The sequence below is a fragment of the Rhopilema esculentum genome, chromosome 7 (genome assembly GCF_057945365.1).
Source record: "Rhopilema esculentum isolate cy_ngs chromosome 7, ASM5794536v1, whole genome shotgun sequence".
Classification (NCBI taxonomy): Eukaryota; Metazoa; Cnidaria; class Scyphozoa; order Rhizostomeae; family Rhizostomatidae; genus Rhopilema; species Rhopilema esculentum.
The window spans coordinates 5,517,421-5,536,398 of record NC_142821.1 but is presented as its reverse complement, the minus strand read 5'-3'; the positions used below and the strand labels follow the sequence as shown (position 1 = coordinate 5,536,398).

General features: G+C 33.6%; 2 protein-coding genes across 4 annotated transcripts; one reads left to right on the top strand and one right to left on the bottom strand.

Annotated features, from left to right (window-relative positions):
• Positions 1–20: 20 nt before the first annotated feature.
• LOC135683351 (rRNA methyltransferase 1, mitochondrial) lies at positions 21–17,077 on the top strand. Of its 2 annotated transcripts, XR_010515771.2 has the most exons (10): positions 21–2,658; positions 3,147–3,255; positions 3,731–3,807; positions 5,195–5,249; positions 5,510–5,589; positions 6,747–6,840; positions 7,709–7,832; positions 8,125–8,241; positions 8,696–8,915; positions 16,726–17,077. XR_010515771.2 is itself a non-coding variant. In XM_065198584.2 (9 exons), the coding sequence occupies exons 1-9, from the start codon at positions 2,540–2,542 to the stop codon at positions 8,752–8,754; spliced, it is 834 nt and encodes a 277-aa protein (XP_065054656.2). In that variant the 5' UTR covers positions 21–2,539; the 3' UTR covers positions 8,755–16,665. The 2 variants fall into 2 exon arrangements, 1 of the variants encoding a protein (XP_065054656.2); XM_065198584.2 differs by lacking the exon at positions 16,726–17,077 and having other exon boundaries at positions 8,696–16,665.
• LOC135683350 (RILP-like protein 1) lies at positions 10,434–16,799 on the bottom strand. 2 transcript variants are annotated; one of them, XM_065198583.2, is made up of 6 exons: positions 16,411–16,799; positions 14,981–15,122; positions 13,969–14,084; positions 11,955–12,634; positions 11,143–11,256; positions 10,434–10,709 (listed from the first exon to the last, which is right to left on the bottom strand). In XM_065198583.2, the coding sequence occupies exons 1-6, from the start codon at positions 16,666–16,668 to the stop codon at positions 10,679–10,681; spliced, it is 1,341 nt and encodes a 446-aa protein (XP_065054655.2). In that variant the 5' UTR covers positions 16,669–16,799; the 3' UTR covers positions 10,434–10,678. The 2 variants fall into 2 exon arrangements, with proteins under 2 accessions (XP_065054655.2, XP_088965670.1); XM_089109544.1 differs by having other exon boundaries at positions 16,351–16,458.
• Positions 17,078–18,978: the final 1,901 nt, after the last annotated feature.

The following is an 18,978-nucleotide window of genomic DNA, read 5'->3' as shown; positions in this document are numbered from 1 at the left end:
AAGGGGTGGATTGACTTGTGGGTGCCCTACGTAATCCCCGATCTTGGTGCCCGCATTCAACAATGCCCTATTCCTTTAACATTGTTGGCCTGCTGCAGTATTTCAGAAAATATGCACGCCTGTATGTTTTCATATCAAATGTATGTATATTTTCAAAATATGGGTGGTGGAATGAGCTGCAGAAGCTGCAGCACGGTCAACTTTTGACAAAGCAAACACTATCCTATTTCATTGATTAATCAAAATGTCTCAATGGCAGTCCCCCAATCGTAAGTTCCTCCCACGGATACAGTACAAACAAGCCACGATATGGTAAGACTTAGGCCACCAAAATGCATTCCAACATCTAATCTAATAGTTCAAAATTTATGTGTTTCCAATATCCTTGACCTGGAATGCATTTTTCTACACTTCATTCTCGCAAAGTCACCTTTATCGTCCTGGAAATCAATACTTCTCGGAGTGTATGCTTCAACTGCTATTAAACACAATGAGCGGAGCCTTTCTTGAAGTAAAACTGATCTATGTATTTTGGGTTTGCACACGTTCCATTTGCTAAAATGACATCACAGTCGTGCAGTTGATGATAATTTATGCGTTAAAAATGTTCTCATGACCATTTCAAAATTTTGAAAAGCAATTTCTAGTTTCTCTTCTGTAGTTGTATTATATACTCCAATGTGAGTATTATATACTCCAATGTGTTATTAGTTTTTTTAAATCTATGAAAGACATGGTGGATCTTAAGATATTGACAGATGCAATCGAAAGCATAACGTTGCATTCAAGAAATATCACACAAGTAGTATTATGAAGATAAAATGAATAACTTTATCTAACCAAGTTCTTTATTCTATCTTGGTATTATGAAGCACAATAAACGTCAAATTTTATTTAGCAAGGGCTTAGGCCAAAGTGAATAAAGTTGAGGCAAGGTCAAATTAAATACTCCAATCAAATGATTTCACAAAAAACTTTATGATATTGCAAAAATAGAGACCATGCCCATTGGAACTTCTTTCAACTCCCTTATCTGAGGACCTGTGTAGTAACCCAATCTTTTTCACTTTGAGAGAATTTGTCATCAGACAAGTTTGCCTTAGGCTGCAAAAGAAGTAAGTCTATAAACAATTGAGTTATCATCTAACGGCAGAGCAAATCGATAGAGCTTTCTCATGATTAGTCTGTACTTGTTTGATCTTTTTGCACAAGTCTTCATTTTTTCCATGTTTCTAAACTTTGTAGTGCCCCATTTTGACCGTGATGGCAATTGTATTAGAATTCTTCTATTTTGTAAAGTCTGCACGAAGGCTAGTTGAATTTATTTTGTCCTTTTAGTGGTGCAATTAAATCCGCGCACAAAAACCTGGATTTTAAAAACCAGTTAGGCTAAAATTTCAAATTTAGGTTTCCTCTACCTAAGAACCTATCCAGGCTCAAATTTCAAGTTAGGTTCTTACCAGTGAAGCTGCTGTAAAGTGTGGTTTCTAGGTGAAAAATGTTCAACAAAGTATCTGCGTATATCTAAATATAAATGGCAAGACAATTTTTCTTTGAAGCCAAGAGACAAAAATGTGTCTATTGTTTCCATCATTTCAAAAAGTTCTCTTTTTGCAATGAACAAAATTTAACATTTCCAAAGAACAAAATTTCAATTTTCATTTATTCCAGGTTTTCCACATGCATAAACCTTGTCTTTTAACTGACATTTTTACGAGTTTGTTTGAGTATATATTTGTTTTGTTAGATCTGTGCTTTCTTTAAGTATTATCAGAGATAATTTTAAGGAATTTTTATCACTGCACATATTCAAAATTTTTGAAAATTTGGGTGTCACCTTTAGAAAATTTCATGACCACACCCATCAAACTAACTTGATTATGAAAAATCTCGATAGGTTTTAGATAATGAACAAATTTCAAAGAGAATTCATAGATTATGATCACTGTTACTGTTATGTTCTCGTTTTTGATATTGTAATGCTCTTTTATTAGCTATATGTGTCTACTGGCAGTTGCTTCAATTTTGCTTTTTCAATGCCAAATCTCTTTTTTTTAGATTTATCACTGCACAATAATGATTCATCACTGCACCAATTGGGTATCACTGCACGTTAAAATAAACCCTGGGTATTATATTTCTGCATGATATGGAAAGTATGATTTGCCACAGTAATAAAAGAACCTATTTTAAAAGCCTTGGTAGCCTAAATTAACTGTAAGTCTAAGTACCATTCATATAAGAATCTTTCTAGTTTTATTGAAAAAAACTAGGATCTTATAAGCGGGTTTTTACTGCATTTAACAGCGGCGTCCCATCAACTTAGAAGGCTAAAATTAAAATAATCTATAACTTCCAAAAAAATCCCTAGAAAAAATTATTGGAATTTTCAAAATCGATAAATGTATTATCACGTTTTTCACATTTACTCTCAACCTCCCAAAGAATAACTCACTTATCCGTGTTGGAATCGAGGTGTCTTCAGAAGCTATTTTGGAAATGAGGCTAATCAACTTCGCGGGAAAGAAAATTGTAGAGAATGGTGAAAGAACATATTTTTGGAATATTTCCTTGTCTAGGAGCTCTCCAAGCAAACAAGCGGAAGATATACAAATTGATAACGAAAGATGCGTTTCTAAAAAAGTCAATTTTGTCAAAGTAAGCTAGCTAAGCACAATTTTTTTTCTAACATTCTTTTTTTATTTGATAAGCTAGGCGGTCAAAATCTCTTATACGATTTGAGTTGAATGAAGTAAAATTAAGTTGTTAGAATTTAAACTGAGAACTGTTGCCCCGTCCTGATCTACTATCATTTTTCTGCAGAACTCCACAATTCTTCAGAAGCTGATATTTGTTCCACTCTATTGCCACCCATTTTCATCAACAGAATTAGGCTAATGAGGAGAATATCAAACCCACAAGGCTTTAGCTTCTCAGAAAATCTAGAAAAAATTACAGTGTAGTCTTAGTGTTGTTGTACCATCACACCACAATTAGTTTTGTTCATTGGCATGATTTTAAATTAAATATTTGAATGCTTTTGATAAACAAGAAGTTGTGACATCATTGATGATTCTCACAACATGGAATTGCTTCATGTGTTGGTGAAATGTTTAATACTTTTTTGGAATTTTCATCTTTTATAGATCAGATAAAATAGCATTTATGATAGATGTAGCAAAAGAAAGAGATTTGAAGGTTGACTTCAAAGAAAAAGCCTACATTGATAAACTTGTCGGTAGCAGGCCACATCAGGTAGCAGCATTTTGTAGTTTGTGTAATATCTGAATTTTTTGTATTGTGTAAATATCCATTAGGATGGACTATTATTTTAGCATGTTTATTGTGTTTGAATATTTGCGACATTTTTCAGTTGAAAATATAAAATGAATGTTTTTTTCTTTTTATGAAAATACCTTTGCAAAAAAAATTAGCATGATTGAAATACAATGATTGTGTGTGTGAATGTGAAGTTAATCAATCTAAGACTAAAAAAGACAGGAATGCTAAGATTCTTCATCCATTTTATAATAAAAAATTTGTCTAAATCATTTGTTTAATAGTTATTTTTGACATTAAGATCCATAAGGTTTTGAAAATAAATTTCAACCAGCTCCATTCTATACTGGAATTCAATCTGAATTTAAAAAATACAACAATTTTATATGCTTAATTTTGGCTCAATAAATGATGTGTGAAAAATAACAAGTGGTATTTTCTTTATTTGTAGAATATTGTTATGCAAGTGTCACATCTTACCCATGAAAAGTTAGATATCAACAAAATGAAAAATACTTCAAATGAATGGTTTGTAGAAAGACACACACACAAGATAATTTTGACTTTTGAAACTACATGAAATAATTTCTTTCAACTTTTTGATATCAAGTCTTTACTAGTTTGTTGCTTTTTCTTCCAAATATATTGATTTATCTCAAGGATTCCAGATTGAAGTTCTTCAGCATCTTTCTTGTTCTCTTCTGTAAATAATATTTTTTTTATTTCTTGCTTAAAGCAAGGGTCTTGCAGTTGTTCTAAATTTGGAGGCTGGAGGTTCCTAATTTTTTTTAATTTCATGATCTGGGACAGAAGGAGACCCAGGACTAGCCTCCCTAAAAGTTCATGTTCTGAACTGAAAGCTACTGCTAGAAGGGCCAAGATTCTGGTGAAAACATGTCTGATTGTAACTTTTCACAGCTTTTTATTTCAAGGCTTATAAGAAGGATTATACATTTACACAGGAGCGGGCAACCCTTGGCACTTTTGAAATTTGTCCCAGGCTATTACCCAAGAACAATTTTTGTGGCTTGCAAGGCATCATTAAAATCAGATTATAATTTTTTCTGAGGCATGATTTTTCAGTGTGGTTGCAAATATTGAAAAAAGCATATCAGTTCAAAATGAGATTATCTTTGTCAAACCTTGGAATCACAGAAAGCAAAAAAAGATTTTTGTTTTCATCATCCTGTTTTAAGGCAGGATGACTAAGCTTCGAAGAATAAGATTAAAGTCAACAAACCACTGCAGTTAAAGACCTTTGTTGGGGTTATGAACTAGCATTTGTTTCGAAGTTTGATTGGCTTTCAAAATTTTGCACCATATGCGCATCTGCAGCCTGAATCAATGATATTTACCCCACATGTTATTTACTTAACAATTAATTCACATTTTGACTTGTTACTGGGTTTTTCTGCTTGTTTGTGGGCTATTCCTGAGCTGTTACTGGGTTTTTTCCGCTTGTTATTGGGTTGTTCCTCTTGTTCCCTGCTTTAGAATTGGCAGTTGCTTTTCTCAGTTCCTCTTTTTGCACTTATGATTATTATACCCCTATCTTGCTAACCTATTATAGACAGTTGCAAAAAACCTACCTGTCTTTATGATTATTTTGTTGATGTAAGACAATGTTATTTGTTTGTCTTATCAACTTTGGCCCACTTGAAATAAGGTCTGGAGGATCTGGCTCACTCTCCAAAAAGGTTGCTCAACCATGCATTAAAAAATGTCAGAGTCTCATTATGAGAAAGACTTGTCAATCTGTTTTATTCCAAAGAGAAAAAAAGCTATGATTTTGGTAACTTTTGTTTTTGTGTTAAATGTCTTCTGATCAATATAATATTTTTATCCATTTTTGATATATAAAAAAGTAATCATTAACAACTTTGTTAGTTTGCCATAAACATGAAATATGTTTCAGGATGGAAGACAAGCATTTTCAAAAGCAGTTATGGATTGCATTGGATCAAGTACAGGTTTAAAGTATATTTAGTTTGTTGATATTCTCAGTTTAGAATTTTTTTATTTGATAGGTGTTTGCCAGTTTGTGTCTTTTAAAGTGTAATGAATTGTATTTATCTGAACTGTATAAAAATGCAATATGACAAAAATATATAAATAATTTGGGGTTGTGCCATTGATTACTTTCAAAAGGAATTACTTTCAAATGTCAGCTCTTCTGGAAGGCGGTGACCCTTTCTCACAACTTTTCATCTCAACCATTTCTTGAATCTAGGACCCAATGAATTTTGGTGCTGTTCTTCGATCTGCTGCTTATTTTGGTGTTGAGGGTATCATTGCAACTGCCAAGAACTCGTATGTCATTTTCTATTGTCTACCTATTTACATTTAAAAAATGTTGAGTCTGAATTGAACAGTTTGTTGACTAAGTGTATACACAGAATTATTGGTATACACAAGTCCATATTACAAATTTCTTAATCAAGATAAAGTTTTAAGGATAATTTAGAAGTTTCTGGCCGTTTGAAAGAGTTTGATAATCAAATTTGCCTCTAATGATATTTGAGTCAGTTTTGAAGGCCACAAAACATTCTTGGAAATGCATATACGAACAGGCCCGAGGCCTTAGGGGAGCTGGAAAGGCTAAGCCCCGAGGCCATAGACGAGCAGGACAGGCTAAGCCCCTAAATCCGATAAATATCCCCTCCAATCAGAATCCACCCCCTACACAATTTCTTCTTACGTTCCCCTCCCAAAAAGAACAAAACGATTTTCTGTTAACAATACAGAATTTTGTATGAAATGTTTAAAAAATTGGAATGTGGACGTGTGTGTGACAGGCTGTGCTCCTTCACAGAGACACACTATGCCCTTGAAATGCAATAAGTTATCTGTAAGTACAAAACTTTCTCGCATCTTGGTAAAAAAATTGCGATCCATAAGCAACAAGTGACGTTTTTTCAAATTTTTTTCTTTGCCATTATAATAGATTGCTGCATTTCCCGCTGAATACCTTGTCTTATAAAAGTAAACATAATGAAAAGCAGTTTATGGTTTCACCTGTACTTTACTTTTCACTTCCATAAGAAGTTAAAACACTTTTGGTTCAAATTTATTTAGCATTCAAAGAGTCGTTCAATTTTTTTCTAAAGCGAACTTCTCATTTCATTTGAAAATTGTTTTGATTGGATGCATTAAAAATGTAAAAGCTGCATTCTTTACAACTAAAATTTTTTAAATCAGATTGTTTTACAAAGTAATGCCCCCAACTTTTTTTCCATCAAAATTTATTTAAGGTGCAGTTTCTTGCTCTCTAAAATATTTTATTTTTAAAATTTTTCTTTGGCCAACCATAGGGCCGGTTTTTGCTATATACATCCACAGTGCGAACTAATCTTTGGCCTTATTTACTTTGCGACAGTTTGTGTCTTTAGCCCCCTCCCCATAGAGTTATTCGTGGTCTCGGATCCGTATAAGAATCAATTTCTGAAGAAACTGTGATATTGTTTCAGGTGTCGTCTTAGTCCAACAGTCAGCAAGGCAAGTGCTGGGGCCATGGAATGGATGAAGATTCATTCTTCAGAAAACTTATCAGCTAATCTCAAAGTAAGTGTCCCGTAATGTCAGCTTTTTCTCATAAACATACTTTGGAAGCGCTGGGCCCTTTAAGATATTTTATCATATTATTTAAGATAAAATTCAGGAACAAAGCAAAACAGCGACGAGAATCCAATATAATTGAAAATAAATTGAATAAAACGTATATTAATATTTCGCCTCGGTATACAGGGCTTCATTAGAGTGTTATTTAAGCATTGGTTCTTTGCCAGTCTGTTACTTTGTTTTTAACTATGACAGGTCATCAAGTATTTTTGATACAGTATGTGACTACTTGACAGTGTTCGATAGCTCATTGATAATTTTTTGATAATTATTTTACCTGTTGAATGCCTGGTTTTTAATTTTTGAAGGTAGAGTGAAAATTGACTACTAACACTTAATGGAGTAGAAGCCACGAGCTATGGTGAAGCGCTTGAATAAATAAAGGTGTAAGACAGGGAATGTTTTTCTTTTTGTTTAGCAGTTCCAGTTCAAATTGAGGTAAAAATAATAGTACAATCTAGTGCTTGAACTTTTTACCGATCTAACTAAATTGGGTGGTTGAAGAATTATACTAGATTGCGTGCGGTACAATATAATGCTATAATAACGATCAATGTAAGTAAATTGTACCAGGAAAATTTTTTTTAAAATACCTTGATTGGTTGAAGAATTGGCTGGTTATTCGAAACCAAAGCATGGTATCACAACAAGGATGGGTATCGTAATAGCCTGGAAGAATGGGAACGAGCTTGACGTCATGACGTGTCAGTGTACATTATTGTTTGAATAATTTCCTACAACCTAGAATCATTATACCGTCACTACTTTAAGCCAGTTTTTATGTGCTTTCTTTGCTTCTCTAATTCTCTAGGAACTAGCATGTAATGGTTGGGATGTTATTGGAACTACCATGCCATGCAAAGAGTACACTGATAGCTCCGATGTGATGCCATGTGCCCAGTTAGTCTTAGAAAAGCCCACCGTCCTTGTACTAGGTTCGTGTTTGAAATTTCTATTAATAAAGCACTCCCTGCTTCAAACATGATTTACTGTTTCTATTTAGTGCGAAATTATTGCTGGATGATTTATGGCAAACATTCAATATATTGTCAAGCAGAACTTCAAAATTACCATTCACTCTGAAACGGTGTCAGGTCTTTATGTAATTTCTGTTAAATGGCACATTATTCGGGATTTCCTTTGAATATGACAAATTTTAAAGCAAGGGATAATCTTTCATAACGGGAAAAGTTGTCAAGTTTGAGTATTGACTTTATCTTATCTTAGGTAATGAAGGGTATGGTGTTAGTGGTGACGTCATCGATGCATGCACTAAACTGACCACTATTGACTCCACTGCAAGTATTAATGACATGGACTCTCTCAATGTTGCGGTGGCTGCAGGTTTTTTCCATTTTTTCCTTTCTTCTTAATCACGTCTTGCCAGAAAATTGTGTTGAAATTCACAATTTTATCAGTTAGAAATCTCAGCAACCCCGTGCTGTTAATCGTAGCTGAGGATTTTTGCAATTTTGGTTAAAATATCAGACTCGATTCTTTTTGTTTCGTCAATAGAAAGGCCAAGAAAGTTTCTTTGTTAATGAATGATCTACAAGTTACCTGCTATTTCATTCAAAAGTCGTTTCGCATATGGCTCTGAGAATCATGCTGAAAAATAGCAAAGGAGAAAGCAAGGATGCTCTCTAGAGTGTAGTTGGTTGTCACAGAATATTGAAAATTGCCATTTTACCCTTTCAGGGTAGTTTTTTCAATTTGAAAGTAATATGTCCTAACTTGAAAAATAAACTTATTTCTTGATCAACAAATCGCACTGAAGTTGAAGTTATTTTTTCCGTAGGCATCCTGATAAACCGTTTGATGACGAATGATCAAAATGCATTCACCAAAGGTCGATAATTTTGATTGAGAATACACACACCGCTTGAAGCACGCGTCTGTACATTCGGTAACGCCGTTCAGTGGACGCGTTGAGCAAGCAGGTTTGTTGTGAGGTATTGATGCGCTGTTTGCTGCTCTTTCGTCATCGAATGGTAATTTCGGCTACTACTTAGGCGCAGGTACGTTCACAACGTTCTGTGGAAGAGCAACTTTAATCTGTAAATATGTTTTGATTTTTGGATGAATTAACAAAATCTATATTTGAATGGTATTTCTTATAATGAGTGGCAATGAGTGACTGTTATGTATTGGTAGTCGTAGTTTCATTTCGTTTGATAAGCATCATTTCATTTTATAATATAAACTTTTTCAATTCTGCACACGAAAGATTTCCACCAAATGTGTAAAATTCGTGCTTATTCGCGGAATGTGAATCACCTATAGGCACCAACTATGTACGTAGGAACTTTTGGGCCCAAGCCTCTCCCCCAAAGGAAGTTTCGCAAAAACGATCAGCCACTGCTGTCGGACAACAACAATGTAGGAGTATATTTGCTCCGTTTAAGTACTATAGATCTAAAAGTTGCTTATAGAAGTCTAGATTCTCTATTAAAAGAACCAACAGTACTTTGCGGATGGTATAAACCATTTTTATAACAATTTTTGATTTCAAATTTTGCGCAATCCATTGGGAAATTTAAAGTTGGTACCAACGGAAAAGTCCAAATAAATACTGTACTACAAAATAGTAAGAAAATACAAACTGCCAATGCACGGAACAGAAACACTGCCAACATATTTTGATAGAGCTAGTTAAAATGGAAATGTCGCATCATGCAGTGTCGTGTAATGTAATGATATCCAGACGATCATGTCCATTTTACTTATCAAATGCTCTTGCTGGTACAGAGCCTTAAATTTGGAAAAGGTATTCTACTCTTCTACCGAAATCATATATAATGTCAAATCATTGAATACCTTACCCTATATCGAAAAACAGAATGAGAAACTCACTTTTCACTCTTACAAGCCATCTTTACTCTTCTATATCCTTTCATACTTCTTTCTGCCCACAAAAAGAGATTAGCTATTTGGCAAACCTTTTCCTCAAGTTCCAAAATGAAAGTCTTGAAATTGAAAGCTTCTGCTTTTAATACAAAGTTTACAGTTTGTTTGAGTTTTGCCAAAGGTTTTTGGTAACAGAAAGACAGAGAGACACACTTTATTATAGTAACAAAATTCATCTCCAAATTCATTACAGCATTAACTAAAATGACAATCATAATAAGATTTGCAATCTATGAAAATCTTTGGATAAGTCTACAAGCTGCGTTTCGAATTCATAAAAGCTACTCCTTATGATCAAGAATACAAATACTACGTTCCTTTGCCTTCATCTGTCTATGACACTATTTCGTTTGTTTTGACATTATTGTGTGAAAGGAATTTATATGTTTATCTTTATCGCACAAAACTGTGTGAACCCTAATGACCCTAATGACAGGACCCTAATGACAACAGTACATATTGTACATGAACAGGACCCTAATGACAACAGTACATATTGTACTGATAGGTTATCCTGTTAAAATATTCGATTTATTAAAATATTCGATTTATAACTATTTTTTTCAAATTTGACGGGAATTTGTCGCTCATTTGGAAAACAAAGGATTTGACAAATTGACTTGCAGAGAAACGATGCTCTTTCGCATATATTAAGTTACACAATGATTTATCTGATACGTTATCTATTGGCTATATACAGCGAATAAGAGGATGTGTGTAGAAAATAAAATAGAAATTATACAAATATCAATTCTAGATAAAGTATAAAAAATTACGTATATTACGTATATAGTTCCATCAAGAAAAACAATTTTAATCCTTGTGCTAAAGTCCGACTTGATCGTCCATGGGTTGATCATATTGAAGTCAGAGTTTAGGTACTTCCTTTCCAAAACGAGCCAAATCTACATCGAGAAGAAAATATACCTAATGATGCTCGATTTATTAGATGCTGAATAAAGTATACGATCGACAATCAGTTACAAGATGAATAGAATCATAAATTAAGATTGTTTGCTTTGCCCCCTTTTCGAGAGAGCTATCCGAACTTTTCAAAGATTTCTAGCGCAATCTTTGATAAGCACACAAACACCATCGAAAGAGGCTTAGCGTTAAAAATCGCTGAACGCTCAAATGATATATGTGATCTTGAAGGGATTTTCACTAGGAAGAAACACCCAACCAACCACATCACCTTTCTCCAGAAAATAGTGATAAGCTATTTTATCCATTTTATCTTACACAAAGATGCTGCACTCACTTAGAGATTTCGAAATTTCAAAAATATCAAAGTACGAAAATATTCTGCTGAAATTGAGAAAAAGCTAAGTCACTTACATTCCACGAACTTTTGGCTCTTTCTTGGGTGTCTCCTTTCCTTTCTTCGCTCCAGTTTCCCTACGCTTCTTATAGCCTTCGTCGTTCTTGTCTAATGTCGAGGACCGGACTGGCCTGAAATGCAACAGAAACACTGTCAAAAAGACCCTGGAAGCAACCCGGTGATTTTTGGCATAAAATGTGTTGACTACAGTCGATAACGTATAACTCAGGCCAATCTGTGACTTTGTTCGACTTTTCCGAAAATACGAGATAGACAATAAAGTTAGTAAAGAATTGCTCATCGGCTTGAGATTGTTTTAGTCTTTGAGAACAACAAACTGTTCACTGTCGAATGTAATGTATTTATCAAATTTACTTAAACTTTTAAACACTATCCAATCAATAATTATGACGACCAGTAATAGATATTAATTTTAGAACATAGCGTAATTATCAAATTTACTTTAACTTCTAAACACTTTCCAATCAATAATTATGACGACTAGTAATAGATATCAATTTTAGAACGCTATATATATATATGAATTAATAAAGGTGGTTTCCTTTTGGAACACAAAATTTCAACGATGAAACGTTGAAGTGAAAGCTTAAAAGACTCAAGTAGATACAACAGGGATTATTGTGCCCTGAAACATCACTGAATATTTCATATAAATATGCATTCTATTGTAAACATCCCGCGCAAAAGATCTGATCAGATGATGATAAGAGTAATTTGATTATCTCGAAAGCAATCCATTCTACGAGAACAGCATCCACATGCTTGAATAGGCAATCTTGGCAGAAGCAAAAAACAGGACAAAACTCACCCTGGCACATAAGCTGCCAAAACATCTTCCAACACACTAACTCTTTCCTTGAACCTGTTCCTTTCTTCCAAAACTTGCTGCATTTCTGCTAAAGTATATCTCGGTCGATTTGGATCCTTTTTGATCGGTTTCTCGTTCTCGTCTTCTTTCTTCGGGGATTCTGCTTCATTCTTTGGTGTATTTTTCTCTTCACTTGAAACTTCTTCTTTTTTCACACTTTTCACAGTTTTTCTACGGTCAATAAATGTTTTCTTCTTATTGTTTGCTTCGCTGTCATTATGAGGAACTAAAACAAACCCATCGCTATCCTCAGCTTCATTCTTTACCGGTTCTGCGGTTGGACCTAATTCAGGAGGAGTGGGCCCTTTTGTATTTACAAGCTCTTCCTTCATGTCTTCTTCGATTGAAGTTGCTACATCGCCATCTTTCTTTACTGTTGCCTGTGCAACATTTTGGTTTTCTCTCAAGCTCCCTCTCCCACCTGCTGAGCGAACTTTGGTTTCTTTTGCAATTTTAACATTTTCCTTATCTTCATCTTCCTTAACAATTTTTGCTGATGCGAGAGTTGCTTCTGCTTGCACCTTGTGTTCGATTGTCTCTGCTAAGCGGTCTTGTAGTTTTGAATTATAGATACGAAGTTTTTCATTCATGTCTGTAAGACGGTTTGTCTGTTCATTCAGCTAAACAAAGATATATATATATATATATCAAGAAAAAGAAAAAACAATACGAAAATTAAAAAATATTTAAATTTATACAGTGAAACCTGTCTAAAGCATACATCTGTGCCAGGCTAGGTATCTTTACCACTAAAAAACAACAATGAAGGGGCGTTTATACTTTTTTAAATAAACATTTTATGCATATTACTGGGGCTCCCAACTGAAAAATTCATAAGGGCCAAGCTGCCTCCGTTATGCCACTTGGTACAGCGTGCATTGTAACTCTCCTGTTTCTATGGCAGAAATATTTGGGCCCAGGCTTTGTGTCTCTTTGTGGCATCCTAATTGCAAGGTGGCTAGCAAACCAAAAGGGCCCGGTTCAGGGTGTGACAGATAAACTTTTTTGAGCTACACCCACTAATAAGAGCATAGCCTAAAATACACTCAGTATCAGTTATTGTCACCTGGGCCATACCGTCCCTGGTGTCTCTATCTCTAAACTAAATTACAATGATGATCAGGGATGTCCCTTATTAATTTGAGGGTAGTTCTAGGATTGGTAAAACCCCCTTAATAAAAAAACGTGCCATAAACTTATTGAAATATCTAGTTCGTTCTTGTGTAATATTTCAAATTAAAACATGACAAGGTTGAAGTTATTCTGAACAGTGGTTGAGCAAAAACAGGCTTTGTTTGGATGAGCAGCAGCGGAGATGTGAACATCAGTATCATTGACATACTCAAAGCGATGGAGCAGGGCATTGCAAGCTTATTAAAGGGTTTGATCAAGGGTAAAATCTTGCATATAATTATAGAATATTTCAGTAGAATCACTTTTTAAGGAAGCATGTGTCAAGCACAGTGATTATTACTGAATTTGATTTTTGATAACGGTAATATTTTATATTAATGTAAGAACATTGGACATCAGGGAACACACACAGAAATGTAAAATTTTATTGCTGTGGAAGATAGGCTTCAAGCCTGGCAATAAGACTTTTAGCAGGGGATAGTAAACCGCCCTCCTTCAGTAATTTCCAGGTGAGCCCTTTATACATAAATAAGAATAGAAACAAGGAAAATTGATACAAGGACATCAATTTGCTTTTTAAAAGCAATTCAGGAGAGACATCTGTAGCTTCCCTCCAGCATTTGTGGAGAGCCTGGAGGAGAGCAAGAGCTATTATGGCTCTTCTCAAATGGCCAGGGCCGAGGCCTCCTTAAGAGTTTATGCTTTGTATTGGTCCAATTTAATTTAGGTGGACAACAAGCAAATATGATTCTTTTAACTTGTTACTAGCAAGACAAAATTTCAAAATTTGGTCAAGAGTACTTTAATAACTGAAACTTACAGCATCAATTTCAGATTTATGCCGCTCGTTTTCTTGATTAAGTTCTCTTATTTCATCCTTTTGTGAGTCAATTGCCATTCTCATTTTGACAATCAAATCAACATTGCTTGGTCGAGCTTTAGTAAAGATAAGAAAGGTAAAATTAATAAACAAGTTATCAAGCAAAATTTCAACCCAGCTCACTTTATTGCTCTTCCTTTGCAAAACTGAAGAGTAGAATTTCCTATAATGTTCAGAACACAAATTCAACTAAGGAAATCTCCCAAGTCTCTGGCACTAAAGAACAGAAGAAACAAAAAAAATAGAAACAATAGTTAAGGTTGAACAATATATATTATGCATTTAGGGACATATATATGACATGTGTGCTAAGGCATATAAAACATCTCTTTCAAGATATTCCCATGACTTCCTAAAATTACACCTTTCACTACCTTCTTTGCAAGTAATCATCTGACAATTGAAAATATTCTTGCTAGAAAAGAACATGAGTACTGTAAATTTTCAAAAAAGCCCCCACCCCTTCAAAAAGCCTTGTTTACCAAGGTTTGGTTGGGGCTTATTGAAAAGGGGGCTTCAAAAAGTGAGTCTTTAAAAAATTGTCTTCTATTTGCCACACACACAACTGCTTTTTCAGCTTTTTCACATTTCAAGAGCTCATTACATTTGCAAATTTCCTTGATAAATTATTCTACATTTTCCCCTCCCACAACATTTTACCTGATCTTAGATTGAATAAAAAATTGATCCTGTCATGAACGGGGAGGATGTGTCCCCCCCCCCCCCAATTCCCATCCAGACATTTGCATATTAGGTTGGGGCTTATTACCACTTCCTTCTTCCAGCGTGAGGGCTTATATGAGGGGGCCTTATATCAGGGGTAATTTGAGGGTTTAATCTGTACCCTGTTTTTTATCTTTGTTTTTAACTTATCCCATTTTTATCTTTTTGATATAATGTGAAAATCCTTTTCTTGCAACAAATTATATTTTTTTGGTAATTCTAAGCTTACCTTGATCTCTTTGTGTAGTAACCTCTTCGTCTAGCTCCTCAACTTCAGATTTGAGAAATTCATTTTCTTTCCTCAGGACGTTAATGGTATGTTGCATACTTTTTGTGTCATCATTCATCATATTCTCTAGATATTCAACTTTCTAAAATTAAAATCAGGAATGAAACTGACTTTAGGCTCAGACTAGTGAGGCAAGCTGCTAATAAGGTCTTGTTTAGGAATTAATGATGCTCATAACAAAGCTATTAAAAAACTCTGTTGATGTTTTGTATATACAAGAAAAGCAACTATAATAATAAAAATAATAATTCATCAAGTAAGGGAGTATGAGGCTTGCGGCTTTTAAAGCTCGTAAAGTTATATTTGTGTTTGTAACTGAAGCTGCTTGTAATGTTTGTAATGATTAAGTTTTTCAAAATTCAATACTGTTGAGATGTTGAATCATATATCACATTCGTTTAAAGGAATAAATCTTATAAATTTATAAAAAATTTAATTGGTGTTTTCGATTATTTCTCAAACTTTGTGATGGTAACACAAATTTCATATTTTCAGCATTATTTTTCAAGACACCTTTGCAAAAATTGAATAGCATCAATAGCAATATTTAGAGCTAATAATATAAGATAGAAAAATTGTGAAATATTAACTTTTTTCCCACAAAATCTGCAAAATTTTTTGGAGTCACTGATGATCCAACATTACAATGATTGTTGGCATAATGTTAAAAGCCTACAAATGAATCTTAGTATTAATAATTCATAGAGTGTTACTTTCCCAAAGATGAGGCTAACGTTGAATTTTACTGGCAACCTACTGACAGGGACTGTTGACTTTATACCAGAAAAGATCATTTCAGCTCTTATATTTCACATCTACAATCAAATTTACGTGTTTCACCACAAAACTGCAAAGGACATAAATATTGATATAGGAGATCCCACTTAAAATTAAATATTTATTCCAATTACCAAAAACCTAAGTTTCCATTATAATGCAAAAACCGTTTCAGCGCATTTGTAACTAAACGAGTCTGAATTTGTATCATGTTTGTAATTAATGTTAGCATTGCTCTTTTATTCATTAGAGTTGGGATGATATGTTGTAAATTTGGCATGCCTCCCTTTTAACAGGTGCAGTTAATATTGATTTGATTCCAAAAACGACTGCAGGTCGAAAGTTGTCTCAGGCTTAGGCCTCAAATAGTATAGAGAAATATTATATGAATTTGTTACAAGTTGATTCATCGCTTTTTGTCATCAGTGGATCTATGTAGCATAAAGTCAGCTATTTGGAAATTTGGGTTAAACGAAGCAGGATAGAAATGTTCGTTACTAAACTTTGGTAATAATTGTAAGAACAGGAGTTACAGGATGCAGATTGAATTGAACAATCCAGTAATGTAAAACAAATTGTTTTTATTGCGCAACCTCTTCTGTCTGCCTTCTGATTAAAGCCTCCCTTTTGCATTCAATTAATAGTCTCTCTTTCTCTGCGTTAAGGACGTCGATGGCCGAAGTATCTTTGTGCCTTCTTTCTGCAAGCCCTTCGAGTTGTTCCAAAGTAAAAACGATCTTCGGCATTAAATCTTCCACCGAACTCTCCCCATAATCCCGTATCAATCTCTCTATATCTTGGCCAATTTTAGCCGCATGCTCGTATACATCAGCTACTGTAAAATCGTCCATCCTTGATTTAAAATCTGTCACAAGACATTCAAGTCACATTGCTCTTCTCTTTCGCAGTTCATCTGTGGTGCTTTATTGACAGTGGCAGCAAATGGGGAAGTAAAGCTATCACATGATTTGTGCTGTGCAGCGTCCAATATCCTCGCGCAGGGACAAGGAATTTATCACCAATGTTGGGACGGACTTAATTTTTCCGGTCACATTTTTGCGGCTCTGGCACCAAGGGTAGAGATGGCAGTGACACTCTAAAAAGACATCTTGATACAAGAAACTAGTCAATCTGTAAATATGCCTTTCCTAGTTTTTTACTCAGAATATCAGAATACAGCTATATCATAAATTTCAAGCTTTTTTGAAATTTTTTTCCTCAAAACGAATAAATTGCTAGATTTTGGTCATAATATAAAGGGGTTTGGACCTAGTTCTGATAATAAGCTCATTTATTTAAAAAAGGACTTTTTGAAATTGTCAGATTTTATTTCAAAGTAAGGCTTTAAGCTTTATCAAATTTTTTTGAAAAATATTTCTTCTCATTATCATTTAATTTGCTTCTATTTGATCAGAGAAACACAATTTGAAGCTAGATCTCAAAGAAAAAATAATTCTCCTCGAACAAAACCATCTTTTGAATTGGCCAATTTTTGATTAAAATTTAAAGCTATAGCCTTAGAAATATTGTCAAATATTTTCGAAAAATGTTTCTTCTCATTACCACTTAGTTTGCTTCTATTTGATCAGAGAAACAGGATTTGAAGTTAGATATAAAAGAAAAATAGTTCTCCTCGAACAAAACCATCTTTTGAATTGGCCAATTTTTATCAAAATGTAAGACTATAGGCTTAGAAAATTGTCAAATATTTTCGAAAAATGTTTCTTCTCATTACCACTTAGTTTCCTTCTATTTGATCTGAGAAACAGGATTTGAAGTTAGATCTAAAAGAAAAATAATTCTCCTCGAACAAAACCATCTTTTGAATTGGCCAATTTTTGATTAAAATGTAAGGCTATAGGCTTAGAAATATAGTCAAATATTTTCGAAAAATGTTTCTTCTCATTACCACTTAATTTGTTTCTATTTGATCAGAGAAACAGGATTTGAAGTTAGATCTAAAAGAAAAATAATTCTCCTCGAACAGAACCATCTTTTGAATTGGCCAATTTTTGATTAAAATGTAAGGCTATAGACTTAGAAATATAGTCAAATATTTTCGAAAAATGTTTCTTCTCATTATCATTTAATTTGCTTCTATTTCTCAGAGAAACAGGATTTGAAGTTAGATCTAAAAGAATAATTATTCTCCTCGAACAAAACCATCTTTTGAATTGGCCAATTTTTTATTAAAATGTAAGGCTATAGGCTTAGAAATATAGTCAAATATTTTCGAAAAATGTTTCTTCTCATTATCATTTAATTTGCTTCTATTTGCTCAGAGAAACAGGATTTGAAGTTAGATCTAAAAGAAAAATAATTCTCCTCGAACAAAACCATCTTTTGAATTGGCCAATTTTTGATTAAAATGTAAGACTATAGGCTTAGAAAATTGTCAAATATTTTCGAAAAATGTTTCTTCTCATTATCATTTAATTTGCTTCTATTTGCTCAGAGAAACAGGATTTGAAGTTAGATCTAAAAGAATAATTATTCTCCTCGAACAAAACCATCTTTTGAATTGGCCAATTTTTGATTAAAATGTAAGGCTATAGGCTTAGAAATATAGTCAAATATTTTCGAAAAATGTTTCTTCTCATTATCATTTAATTTGCTTCTATTTCTCAGAGAAACAGGATTTGAAGTTAGATCTAAAAGAATAATTATTCTCCTCGAACAAAACCATCTTTTGAATTGGCCAATTTTTTATTAAAATGTAAGGCTATAGGCTTAGAAATATAGTCAAATATTTTCGAAAAATGTTTCTTCTCATTATCATTTAATTTGCTTCTATTTGCTCAGAGAAACAGGATTTGAAGTTAGATCTAAAAGAATAATTATTCTCCTCGAACAAAACCATCTTTTGAATTGGCCAATTTTTGATTAAAATGTAAGACTATAGGCTTAGAAAATTGTCAAATATTTTCGAAAAATGTTTCTTCTCATTACCACTTAATTTGTTTCTATTTGATCAGAGAAACAGGATTTGAAGTTAGATCTAAAAGAAAAATAATTCTCCTCGAACAAAACAATCTTTTGAATTGGCCAATTTTTGATTAAAATGTAAGACTATAGGCTTAGAAAATTGTCAAATATTTTCGAAAAATGTTTCTTCTCATTACCACTTAATTTGCTTCTATTTGATCAGAGAAAAAGGATTT